The sequence below is a fragment of the Oenanthe melanoleuca genome, chromosome 5 (assembly GCF_029582105.1).
Source record: "Oenanthe melanoleuca isolate GR-GAL-2019-014 chromosome 5, OMel1.0, whole genome shotgun sequence".
Classification (NCBI taxonomy): Eukaryota; Metazoa; Chordata; class Aves; order Passeriformes; family Muscicapidae; genus Oenanthe; species Oenanthe melanoleuca.
The window spans coordinates 28276474-28290028 of record NC_079339.1 but is presented as its reverse complement, the minus strand read 5'-3'; the positions used below and the strand labels follow the sequence as shown (position 1 = coordinate 28290028).

The window sequence follows — 13555 nt, the reverse complement described above, 5'->3', positions numbered from 1 at the left end:
TGCTAGGGAAAGCAAAACCAGTGACAGAAGGGAAGTACTAGCTTTAGGATAATACAGAGCATTACAGATACTTTACATACTTTGCCTGTGCAAAAGAGGATGTGCTGCAGCACAAAGCATGGCTCAGCACAACTCATACAGTATGAGTCCTTTTAAAAAGCACACCAACAGGCCCAAAACTTGAACTGCTGGAGACAGGTTACAGAGTAGGGGCATCCCAAGGGCTCCGAGTTTCAAAGATAGCTGCTCTGAAGTTGCAAGAGGAAAGGCCACAAAGAAACTGTTAGAAATCCACATTTCTCTCCTCCATGACAGAGATACATCAATACCTGTGAGTTTTGTATGACACACCAGCACATTTCTGAAGGCCTCTGCAGCATCAGCTAAGTCTTCTAGAGTTTAAGTCTCCAGGATGCCAGTGGTCCAGAATAAAGGCAGCACTAGAAGTCGCTCACCCACTATAATACAACTTCATTCCACACTTACAGTAACATACAGATCTCATCAGGAAGGGATGATCACCAGTAAGGAGTGTTGACAAGGATCTAGGGTTAGGCAGCTTTAGTATGTTTATCTTCTTTACAAAAAGGGCTCTTCTACAGGGGTGAAGCAGCAAAACAAATGAAGGATAAGGAGAAAAGCAAAGCAGCTTTTAACTATTAAACTGAACACAAACTAAGAAAAGCAGAACTTTCTCAAAATCAGATGCTACTCTAAACATGGCAGCAACTTCCACTTGAAATTCCTCCCTACATCATCTTTCACAGAAAACTGCTATATGGTGTTTCATAATTTCTCATCCCCCAGATCACCATACATGATACTAGAGCACTTGCAGACAGGCACAGTGCTCCAGTAACTGGTGCCTTCACCCTGATCTGCTTCTGTCTCAGATTCCTACACTGAAGCTTCAGTCTCTGGAGGGCACACCCACTTCATAACCTTTAAATTCTTAAACTCTGTCAGTGTCTCACAAGTCAGCCTTGTTGCCTACAGAAAAGCTTCAAAACCCTTAGGTTGTAGGGGCATCCTCCTGCATTAAGACACTCTTACCCACTCTTAAAAAATAAACACATACATATTTTTCTATTAGTTTTCCTCTCCAAGGCCATACTATTCTCAACTGTTCTAATCTACTTACATAAATAAAACACTAACTTGTTTTACGATTTGCACTACTTAACCACCAAGCCACTAATTTGCTTTATAAACCACTAGGATCTTTTTCACGACCCCACCTCTGGAAACAGTTACCTTCCTGTTTTGCTGCACTCCTGTCCCCCTCCTCTCCTTCCTAGGATCTTATTCTGTACTGATCCTCATTCATGTTCAATCTCTTCTACCACCTTCCTACAAATCCCCATTTGCCTTACAACATTGGTAAGAGCACAAAAAAGTTTTATTCTCTTTCTGGATAGTTTTATGAGCATCTAAGGATATATCTGACAAAATTCTTTACATACTATATTGGTCTTTTCCTCAGGACATAGAAAATGTTCTTTCTAGCCAGAAATGCAGAAGCAGCATTCAAGTTTCTAATTATGATTCTGCATGTCTCAAAGCTCATCATGTTTATTCCCTGTCTGTGGGCTGAAAACTCAACACAATATCCACCAGAGGTGCTTATCTCACCCTACAGCAAGGCAACATTTTTCAAATAAGACAATTTTCCCTTTACTGACAAAGTAAAAGATGTATCTATCTCAAAAGCAGCAGCAATGGTGCTTTTTTGCTCTCAAACAATAAATATTTTCCCAGTTGAATTAAGATGACTTGCTAGATCTAAAATGCTATGCCCATAGGACTTCAATATGCTCTTTTCTTACCCTACTGTTCAATTCTTTGGCTTCTGCTCCCACTGAAATGCTTCTTAATATGCCATGTACATAAACACACTTATTTCTGCAATTCACAGCATTGGACCTATAGAGAAGGAACACAGGAGGCATCTCCACTCAGCACCACCCATGCCAAAGTACACAAGCAATAAGGAAGCATCCCAACAACCTCTTGAGATTAGGCAGTCTTCTCAGTACAAGAAATCCAGAAGTTCCCCTCCCTGTTCCATAATAAGAGGATCACTGTACTAGGCTGGGCCAAAAGCTCATTTTACTCTTCAACAGTTTAGCAACAAGCCTGCTCCAGCCCTAACTATCTAGCATATCCTGTAACTCACCTATGCAGCCCCAAACCTAAGGGGTTACTTCAAATCCCTTTAACAACATCTGGAAGCAGCCCTCCAACTCCAATGTAACACTTGGCAGAAGCAGAGCCTTGGGAACTCCTGTTTGCAGGGGAAGATGAACGCTCCCCAGAGGTTTCAGTTCATTAAAAGGAAACTGTGTTTTTTATGCAGACCAGCACACACAGATAAGCAGGTACAACCTCTTGTGACAATGCCATAATCCTGTTCCAGTTACTTTCACGAAGGTACAAACATTTCTGAGCTTGCTGTTCAAGTGCCTTTAGTACCATCTTCACTCCTGACTACTGGCAGCTTGTTACCAGCAGTATTTCAGCAGTCCTCATCTAGACACACATTCCCAGGTTTAGCAGAGCCTTGACACATTGAGCCAGAAAAGCTGAAGACTCAACAACCAACAGTTTCCTGCCTTGCCCTACCACTTGTTTCTTCCTTATCACCCACGTCAGCATGCTGAGGTCATATCCACAGCTTCACACCAGCTATTCCAGCAGTGTTTGCAGTAACAGCCCAGACTGAAGTTTGCCACAGCTCCACAGTAAATGTACTTCCTGCTCTGCCATCCCCACTGTAGAATCTCTTTGGCTGACAGCGTACAGAAAATTTTATTTTATGTATTTAGAAGAAATAAGGAAACCAAATATGCTTCCCAACTCCTTTCAAAGTTGCAAGCACCCATAACATGGCCACTGGAAAGACTTCAGACTTTTTCTGAGCACATGAAATGAAAAGCAGGAGTATCCAATGGAATATATCAAGAATCATGCTGAGATGTTCACTTTCCTTGATTAAAGGAAATGAAAGATTTTTTTTACCTCAGCCTGTCGTCCCTGTCCTCTCAATACTCTGACAGCCTCTCAAAACTCTCACAAGCAGCATGTCTCTGCATTTAATGAAATATTTATTCTGATTTGTTGTTTTCTTGAGTTATTTGAAATTAAATGCTGTGGAAGGCACAAGGATCCCTTCCAAGCACAGTGAAGGACGTGAAGCTGATCTCCCTCTCTCAAACTGAGGGCAGCCATCATCCCCAAATCCAAGGGTCAAAAATGAAAATGGGGCATAGAGCCTATCCAACAGAACAAAAAGTATAATGGGAATCCTAGCTCACAGACATATTAACCAGTAAAATATCCCACTCATTTCTCATAGTACAGCAGTCAATGTAAGTTTACTCACATGCAGGTCCTTTGGATTTGCTTAGCCAACCTAGGACAGACAAAAGGAAAATTCATGATTATTATTATGTTATCATGGTTTAAGCCAGCAGTTAGCTAAACATCACAAAGCTTTAATTCATTCTTCAGCCACTAGAACTCATTAAAATTAAACTACTTATGTGGCTTCTTGAATCCTTTTTACTCCCTTCAAGGCATTTACTTAAGTAATACTGCCTGGGTCAGAGTGTGTAGCAGTGTGAATATTACTATCATTATATGAATAGTCTAATTCTGAGCCTATCTGTATCTGCTTCCTAGTCACTTCTGTAGCCTGGCCATTATTCTGCAGCTCCTCATCATGTTCTTCCACACCACTTTGCTCTTTTTCAGCTTTACAAAGGGACTGGGAAGAGGAATTGCTCCTGAAAATTCTCCCCTTTTTCTTCACGAAGAAGGCCACACTGCTTTGGGCTGACGCTGTAATTTCTCCAAATTCTCCAGTTTTCTCCACACTTACATGAAGCATACAGGTTAGAATCAAGATCATCTGTACATGCATGACACTTCACATATTTCTGTCTGGCAATCCAGTGCTATAGTGTCCTTGTTTTCATGGCCATTGAATGCATCCCTAGCTGTGTAAATGCCTTCCTTTCAGCTGTATAATCAGAGACAAAGGAAATCTCTGCTTTGCAGAGATTCCCAAAGAATAGGAACAAGTCTAAATCTGTTCAATGAGTAGAGTGCTCTAACAAGCTGCTCTGTGCAATGCAAACAAATACCAGCAGCATCCAAAGCTTCTGTGCAGAATAACCTTGGCACTGAAAAGACCTTAGAACAGCAAGCAGCAGATTGGCTGCATTTGCGTCACAGACAACACACGGCAATGAAGTAGTTTCAGTTTATTCAAGCTCAATTTATCACTTTAATGGTAATCCTAAAAAGTAAAGGGCTAACTTTATAGCATTTTGCATGTGTAGTCGACAAAAATCAGACAGTGTCTAAATCTAAATGGACTCGGATTCACAGAGCCTGCATTACTGTTAATTTTTAAAGGTTAACATTTAAACTCTCTCCTTTATGGATATTGATATTTGCTTAATTCAGGATGTTTACTACTTCTACCAGCACATTTACTTGCACTTCCCAGGAAAAGACCCAACCTATTTTGATAGGTTTCTGACAGAGCCAGTCAGGAATCCAAAAGAGATTACACATTTGGAACATAAATCATAGGAAGTATTTTACAGACTACATGTTAAAATTTAATGAACAACTTAATCTGATCCACTGTCATTCTTCCAAAAGTAGCCTGGCCAGGCAGGAGGACCATTGTGGATGAGATATAAATACAAGGCCTTAAGGGACAGAGATGGGAGGGAGAGGGGAAAAAATTACAAAAGTCACAGCAACAAAGAAAAAATGGAGAAGCATTATCTGTGGAAATGCAGATAAAAAGGCTGTCATTGCTCCTCTCCAAAGCTTCAAAAATTCCCCACCTCAATCTACCAAGCATCCTGGATCTTAGCTACGTTCCAGTTGAACCCTCAAAGAAATAGAAAGGACAGATGAAGAACTAAGCCTCAGTATTACTGAGGAGCTTTCCAAGCCTCCTTGCCTGCTCATTCCTTCACTATTTCCCACAACTAATCTTGGAGAACTTGCCAGATGAGGAATAACACTACAACAGTGATAAAGCTCAAAAAATATTCCTGACCTCTGCTCAAGTTTCCATAAATCCTCCTCCTCTGACACAGCTTTTCTGCTTGCCCATTACCAAACGCTGCTTTTGTTTTGTTAAAATGCGTGCAGTAGCTGTTTTCATATTCATGGGTATCTTCCCATGAAGAAGGAACAGCTTCCCCAAATTCTGCAGTACACTTAGTGACTAAGCAACTTATATTCATCTCATGGCACTCGAGGATATTTGGATAGATTGCTTGAGACAAAGTGTTGAGGATTTTTCTTAAAAATCCATGCATAAATAAAATCAATTTATTGCCAGAGGACAGAGCAGATGCTTGCTGACTGAAAATGAGTCTGCTCTCTGCATTAACCACATGGCAAAGAGAACATCTTCCTGCCCAGATCATGAATACATCTCTAAGCTTCCTGGAACTTAAGCAGTAGAATTTCTAAGCAGCAAAATTACTGGAATACAATATACCTCATATGGTTTTATACATATGAATCACAAGCTCTGCTTTCTCACTCAGGGCTGAGCCAGACATTGTCTCCATGCTTGTCTTTTTATGAGAACATTCTTCAGCTTTTGTAGCAATTTTGAGCTTGTCACACTGGCTCCACATTCAAGATAAGCATTACCACCACGAGATTTAATAGAGTCTCTTGCTCCATGCTAGCATCGTTTTGCTCTGCTTGCTCTGAATGACTTTGCTAAGCAGAGTAATGAAGTGAGGATGGTGAGGGGGGTGGGGGACAAAGATGAGGCAAAGATGATTTCCAAGCGCCTCGCCAGTACTCTTTGTTTCCCCATCTGCTCTCTGCTCCTCAGCTGACTTGCTCATTAATGTTACTCATGGCTGGCACGCTGCTGCAGGTGCAGCTCCCTGGGCCCATGACACATCACTGAGCACCCCCATCCCTCCCAGCAACTGGCTTTTGGGTTGCTATATCCCAGTCTCAGAAAAACTGCCGTGCTCCTCAGTGAGTCCTTCCCTGCATGTCTTGCCCTCTGCTATGATCCTGGCCCCTCTCTGTTTTCCTACTTCCCCTACAGGAAATGGTTCCTGCCTAGCCACTATAATCCTGTTTAGCTGATGATCTGCCTGGATCAGTTCACAACTGGTTTCAGATCCCAAACCAAGAAGAATACAGAAAGGGAAACACAATGCAGGATTGCTCTCAAGTCTTCTGGCATGCCTAACTAGTGCTTTTGTAATGTGATTGGATGTCTCAAAAATTATATTAAAAAGGATTGCCAGTATTGTGGCAGCTATTCCCCATCCAGCAGCCCGTGCACCACAAGGCATTTGCATACTGACTGCAATCTCAACTGAAGGTGCGGCAGTGCCTAATGGGGGGTTTCAGACGGTGATGGTGCCCCAGGCTGGGAGGTGTATCTGACAGGCCTACATCTGAAATGAGGCAGTGACACTAACAGCAACAACAGCAAGGCTGGAAAAAAGAACATGGATAGCCCAGATCTAAAAAGATCTTATCCCTTTCGCATTGTCACTAACTATTCATGACAATTTGTCATGCTCTCAAGGGTGTCTTCCCCACCCTCTCATTACCTACAAGGCCAAAATCAGGTCAAGAAGAAATATAAGCCTGAGATATCTGATTTCAGCAGTCTCTCCCTTCCAACAAAAAGAGCCAGGAATAGTAAGAGGAAATCAACTCCTCCTCCAGAAGTTTTCAGCACCAGCAGACTTTTCCATACAGGATCACCTCAACTTGGAGTGCATCTGGCAGCTAATGTTTATTCTGCTCAACCACACTGATTCCTGGAGGAATGTTGGCCACATTACATTCTCAGGTGCCATGATATGTCAAATAAATAGGACTTTTTGGAGTTATGTCAAGAACTGAGGTTTTCTTTACACAGGCAAGCTAATGCTCTATGTTACAACAGCTGCTCAAGTCAAAGTTGTTTTTTTGGGATTAACTCCTTCAAAGTTCTTGCAACAGCAAACAAAATTCCTCCTTCCATCTCATGCCTCCTAAGACCAGACATCTCTTTACAAACAAAAACTAAGTCATGGGTGATGTAAGAAAAAAAAAAAAACCATATTTCAGGGTATACTGGGTAATCAAGCATATACTTCACATCACATACTACCTTCTGAGTATCCAGTACATTTCCTTCTTCCACTCATTTCTAAAAGGCAGGTCTCCTACCTCTGATGGCATTTTTCATATCATCCCACTCCACTGCTATTTACACTATTCACAACACTCATCCATCAAGAGATGAGGGGAGAGGGAAAACTTAAGGTGAAAAGAGGATTCAATAGAGGGGCACATGTAGGTGTTAAGGTGTCAAAGGCAGCATACAAGGAAACACTGAACAGATTCATTCTGGACAAATGAGCTGGACACAATCTCTGTTTCCACCCCCTTCACATGAGCAGCTGCTACAGGGCACACAGATAACACTGTCTATGTGAGAATGTCACTCAACAAAAACACGGTCCTTGTTCTTAAGATGCCCCAAGTGTCCTCAGCTGCAGTGAAGGGATGAGAATGCAGGGGGAAAAACCCATGGGAATCAAAACTACAGAATGAAAAACAAGCAGTTATTGACAAATATGCAAGACTCGTTCAGTTCAGACACTTCATTCTCTGCTCAACAAGTAGCGATGGAATTTTTCCTGTAAGTACTGAAAGATGTGAACAAATACATCAGCCATTGCCAGTTTTCACCTAAAAATATACAGCTACTTCCAAACTTATATACCTCCCCCTCCCTGTAGTGTATATAAAGGTTTCACTTACCTGTGGACTGTGTTTCCAAGATAAAGGAACCAAAGATAACTAGCAGACGAAATAACCCATGGCCAGTCAAGGAAAGAGAGGATCCTGTGTTGCTCTTTGATGCTACCATTCCATGGCACATCTTTTACCCACCAAGGTTTCTTTTTTAGTAATTTCTGAGCAATGTGGTTGATCAGGAGCACCTTGGTCTACAAAAAAAGCCAGAAAGCAAGAAAAGGTTGAGCCAAACATCTACAACATCTGGAGAGGGAAAAGGCAAAGTCAGAAACAAGAGAAGCCTTTTACACATTCTAGCACTTAGGAATCTTACTAAATATTCACAGTTCTTAAGGTAACATGAGCAGCAAAAGCAACCTTCTATACAGGAAAGACAAAAAAGGAGCAAAAGAGAGACCATAACTTTTCACTCACTGTCTGATGTTTCAAATGAGAAGACTGCCTAGCTTACAATTAATTTTAGCTTTTCAAGAGTGCCCCAGAGGACATAGCATCTGGAGCATTTGCTTCAAAAATTCTTCAAGAGAGCAAGTCTTCCTACACCCCCACCACTTTTCAGAAGGTCTCCAAGACACAGCAGACTGTACCAGACAGCTAGGATAAATCAATCAAATGCTTCTTCAGCCACCTGGAGAGGCACAGCAATCCTGACAGCCAGCCAGCAGGCAAACACATGCTTAGGAGGAGGAATGTAAAACAACTTGCAAGCCTCAGGTATAATGATCTGACAGGACAGAGCACAGCAATTAAAATTGCAGGATGTGACACTGCTCATACCTGAGGACTGAGGGATTCACCCACAGCCTACGAGGGCACTGTCAGAGCAAAAACAGCCTTGTACACAAACACACAAAGCACAGCTTTGTGTGAAAGCACAAAGCTGAACCCTTACTTCTAATGAAGATCTAGCACAACACATATTTCACCAGCCTACTGTAGTTTTAACCTGCGAGGCCTCCAATGGTAAAGACACCAACAAACAAAAAAAAACAACCAGCCAACCAAAAAACACCCTGGAAAAACAAATCAACCAATAAAATAAAAACAACCAAAAAACCCCCCATTGAAACGTATTTCAACACTTGGATCCTGCTATTCATTACACATCTGAAGCTCTCACATGAAAACAAATTTGCCAAAATTTATGGTTTTTTACACCTAAAACCAGGAATATTTTAATTCTGATGAAAACCCTGTTCAGCAACAGCTTCTTCAGTTAAATGTGTATGCAGACTGAAGGGGGATTAGGTTTTTTTTTTTAGCCATGTTTCCCACGGAAATTCAAAACTGCTGGATAATCTCAAAGAGATCTGAAAAGTGCAGAGGCAGGTATTGTACTCTTTTGTACCTTGTGAAGACAAAGAGACATCTGGGTTAGAACTCCTACTACTGGGGAAGGCAGAACCTTCAGATCCTTAAGAACTTCCAAGATTAAAGCAATACACCAGCACTGACTAGAGAAACAAACTACTCAAAACAGCCTCAGCTCACATTCCCAATTACTCAAGCAAAACAGTAGATGCATTATGGGAGAGAATATGGAGATTTGTCAGTAAACCTGGTAGTCATTCTAGTGAAAAGAGGATTTTTCCTTAGTTCCATGGCACTACTATGCTCATATATACTTCACAAAAGGGCTATCATTAAAATTTCGTTCTTTTTAGTCTCTCTCAAAGAAAAATTCTTTGTCTGCATACACCCTGCCTCAAAATGTCATTTCAAGATGACATTTAAAGTGTCGTGTATTGGAGCTGCTGCTACAATAAACTCTGTGTTTCCCTTTTGTTTCTTGCTTCATTTGCAGGGGGAGGGAGAGGAGTGAATCTCTCCCACTAAGCCTGTAGCACAGCCTACAGATTTCTCACGTATTCCATGGATAAAGAGCCAATGCTTTGGTTCAGCAAACTTCCACCATGTAGAACGGGATAAGATACTTCCACTTAGCTGCTAGAATACTTCCAGCAACAATTAGACCATGAAATGAAAAAAATACTCCATGTGAAGAAAGCCTAGTTACTCTGTACATCTGCCCTGTCCTCTCAAGTCAGACCTCCTTTATGGCACTTAAGTTCATATTCAACTGGAAGAGGCCAGCCTCTACTCCAGGCCAGCAGACAGCTGCTCTCCTCCAAGAGTCACTGCTCTACACAGAATTACACATCTGAAAAAGCAATGCACCCTCTTCAACAAACGCCCTTCTGATTAGACCAAGAAAGCTCTGTCCTCCCTATTCCAATTTAATGAAGCCTCATTAGTATAAGAACCTCTGCAAGTATTGCCAGGGTATCTATTAAAGGTGTCCCTCCCTGTCCTTGGAACAATGCATGTCAGGTGACATAGCAGCAGCCAGGAGAGGTAGGAAGAGGGCATGCAATTATCACAAAATTTGCTGAGCCACCTGAGGAGTGCTACCTTTCCCCAGAGGCATTTTCCTCCCCCAAAAACTGCACCTAGAAGCCAGCAGTCCAGTTCTGGTCTCTGAACAGCAAACAAGTTAGAAATACATATACCAAGGGGAATACTTAAATCTTCAGGAGGAATCAATTATTGCTTATTCTTGATCCACTAACAGATTGTTTCAAAGCACAGCACTGTTTCTCTCCTTTCTTTTAGAACTGGACATAATTTCCATACCTCTTTTTATCTACCAAGTCACTTGAATCCCAGGTTACAAGTACCCTGTCTATCACAGGCCCGGGGCTGCCACTCCAGGAATGCTGTAAATTAATGCTGCAAATTAATGCTGCTATGCCTACAGAAACATTCCACTAAGCTGATTTAGTTCAGCGTGGATTTGAAGGAGACACAAAGGTAGCCAGCCCATTCAGTGGATGACAGCATAGACAAGCCCCTCAGGATTGTTAGGAGACCAGGGGTACAGGTACTGCTTGCAAGGATCCTCCCTTTGGGCTTCAGCCAAGTCACAAAACTTGCTCCCAGCCTTGACTGTTCCCTGGCAAAGTTAGAAGAGGAGAGAGATTCTGACTAGATAAGAAACCATCCCTTCTTCCCAGAGGAGAGCTGATTTGGAGGCTTAGACAGACATTCAATTCTCTGAAAACTGACTTGTTTTAGCACACTCCTTATACCTATAGCTCAGGGGGAAGCAGCTTTCATAGAACTCCTCAGGCCTCCACTGCCTGAAGTTAGCTAGAGTGCAGTGTAGATTAGACACACTCCCAGGGGCATAGCTTAACAATTCAGGGGTTTGGGAGAATCAAAGTGTACACAAAGCAATAAGGAATGGGCTGGTTTCTTTAAAGGATATGAAGAACAATAAGGCAGAAGCTGACAGTAGCACAACTATGAAGAGCAAGGACATTTCAGACCCATTTCACATGCCACAGCCTAGGATGAAGGGTTATGTAAGGATTAAGTTCAAACAAAGATGTTTACAAAGATAATATTTAGTACAGCCAGCAGTGCCCATAAATACAGTAAGGAGTGGAGAGATTTTTCCTCAGTCAATAAAGTTGGAGGGCTTTTTGCCTTCTTTATAATGTGAACCTTGAAAAACACCTACTAAGTATGGATAAAACAATAAACCATCCTCTATATCCACAAAGTCAATATCCACACACCCTCTTAGGGAATACTATGAACAAGTGAAAAAATACCCACTGCTCCCAGCTTACAGACATCTCCAGCTCTTTCTTCCAAGTCTTGGCATCAAGCAAGCTTCCCAGTGATGCTTCAGCAAGAGTTCGCCTCGTTGCATGGCCAGCCCTGCTTGCACAGGGAACAGTGGTTTGCTTCTACATAAAGTCCTCAAGCAGACATCAGCTTCCACTGAAACCATGCAGGCCAGACCTCCTGCTGGCTCTCACCCTTTCCCAAGATGACACAATTACATATGGCAGGAGCTCTCGTTGAGATAAGTACTTTGGGGACCATTGCCATTTATCTTCCAGACCTTCAGAAGCTGCCAACTCATATCCCTTGATCCACGATCCCTTTATAAGCACGTGTAAATTTTCACAGGATTATGGCTTAATTTTCTTATTTTTCTTATTTTCTCACTGAAGGACTCCTAGGTCCACATGGAAAAACATTCTTTGGAAGGCCATATGCTCAGGAAATGCCCTAGACAACCAAAGACTGGACAGGCTGAAGCTCTCTAATTGCTCAAAATGCCTGGCACAGTTATGTCCTGTGTCACTGCTGTTGGAAAAGAGGTCTTCAACCTGAATTCTTCAAAGTTTATTTAGGGAAGTGTTCAGAATGTTTGGAATGCTACTGGCTTGCTTTTAAATACCATACTTGAAACTTAGCAAAAGAAAATTAGTTATCCTCATGCACATAAGAAATCTCTATTTTATCCACATGATTTCCCCCTAACAGAATAATACTCAGACATTGTTTGCTAACTCTTGAATGCACACAGCAAAGATCTTAGCAGTGGCATGAGTGATGGGTCTGCACAGCATAGCTTTTGAAAAGCTAAGCACAAGCATTGTTCTTGCCTCATGGTCATGCTGCAAGTGAAATCAAATGTAAGCAGTGTGGTTTGGAGGATTTAACCTTCACCCTTCGTTGCTGGTTCTGCTGTATCCTTATTTTGCCTGCTTTCAAAGAGCAGTTAAGCTTTAAAGCAAAATAAATCAACCTCTTGGCTGCTAAACAGAAAAAAATACAGAAATATCAAGTCCAAGTGGAGGAAAGAAATCCTTCATTCCACTTACTTTCTGTGGTTAAACTAGTTTAGTTGAAAGCTTTTACAAACAGAATTGTATTTTTAACATTTAGGGATAGCATCACAATTCTCACAATTACAATCACAATCATACTGTCCAGTTTAAGTTAGGAACAAAAGGAAAAAAAGCAAAGCCTTTGAAAATTACCTGCAGGCAGTTAAGAAAAATCTTAATTATCTGACTTTTCAGCACAGCCAACTCTCAATTATTCAGGATAATGGGAAGAGGAAAGGAGGAAATACGAAAAGCCAAACAACATGTAACACTCCTTCTGCCCAGTAACCAGATTATGTGTTTGGTAGCTTCCTTTTACACCTTCATATTTGAATTATAAAAAAAGACAGGTTTCTGCATAGCACAGTCACAGCATAAAGCAGGTGGGCAAATTGCACATATTCCCTGCTACAAAGAAGAATCACTAGGAAATACCAAGCTGCTTATTTGGAACATTGGAATCAGCACACACCCTACTGCAAATAGGGGATGCTGAAGGGGAATCTGAATAGCTGGATTTCCTTCCTCATTCCCCAACATTGTTTGGCCAATTACCTTCAAATTTAGCTGTTTCTTTCATATATGTTTTGATTTAGCTTTTACCTGCTCTGTTCCATGAAGGTTTCTAGAACACTTCTTTTAAATTTTAAAATGTTACATTTAAAAAAATTCCAACAAATTAAATCAAAAATTGGTGATGCACAACTTCAGTTTTCAAGAGGGAGCATTAGAGTTTGCACAGAAAGAAGCTTGCTGGACAGGTTAAACTCTGAAATTCCATTTTAATCTCTGATAAATGGCATGTACCTAACTCTCCACAGACTCACTAAGGCACACCCAAGCTTTAAGCCAGGGAACTGGATTTTTTCACTACTGGATAATTAGTACCTTACAGCTAGTTAAAGTGACATCAATATTTCTACCTCAAGTGAATAAGCCTCCAAGATTCACCAATTTGCACAGCTTACTCCCCAGCTTCCTCCTCTCTATCACAGTCTGAAGTCCTTTTGGCATCCAGATCATGCTCTCCTGTTTGCTTCCTTACT

At 41.4% G+C, this 13555-nt stretch overlaps 1 protein-coding gene across 1 annotated transcript in view; it reads right to left on the bottom strand.

Moving 5' to 3' along the window:
- Positions 1 to 8049, bottom strand: part of SUSD6 (sushi domain containing 6) — a 41809-nt gene extending 33760 nt beyond the window's left edge. The window contains exons 1-2 of the mRNA XM_056493546.1: positions 7825 to 8049; positions 3383 to 3412 (exon numbers count right to left, since the gene is read on the bottom strand). Of these exons, the coding sequence (XP_056349521.1) occupies positions 3383 to 3412; positions 7825 to 7945 (151 nt within the window). The 5' untranslated portion in view covers positions 7946 to 8049. The remainder of the gene's footprint in view (positions 1 to 3382; positions 3413 to 7824) is intronic.
- Between the last annotated feature and the right edge of the window lie 5506 nt (positions 8050 to 13555).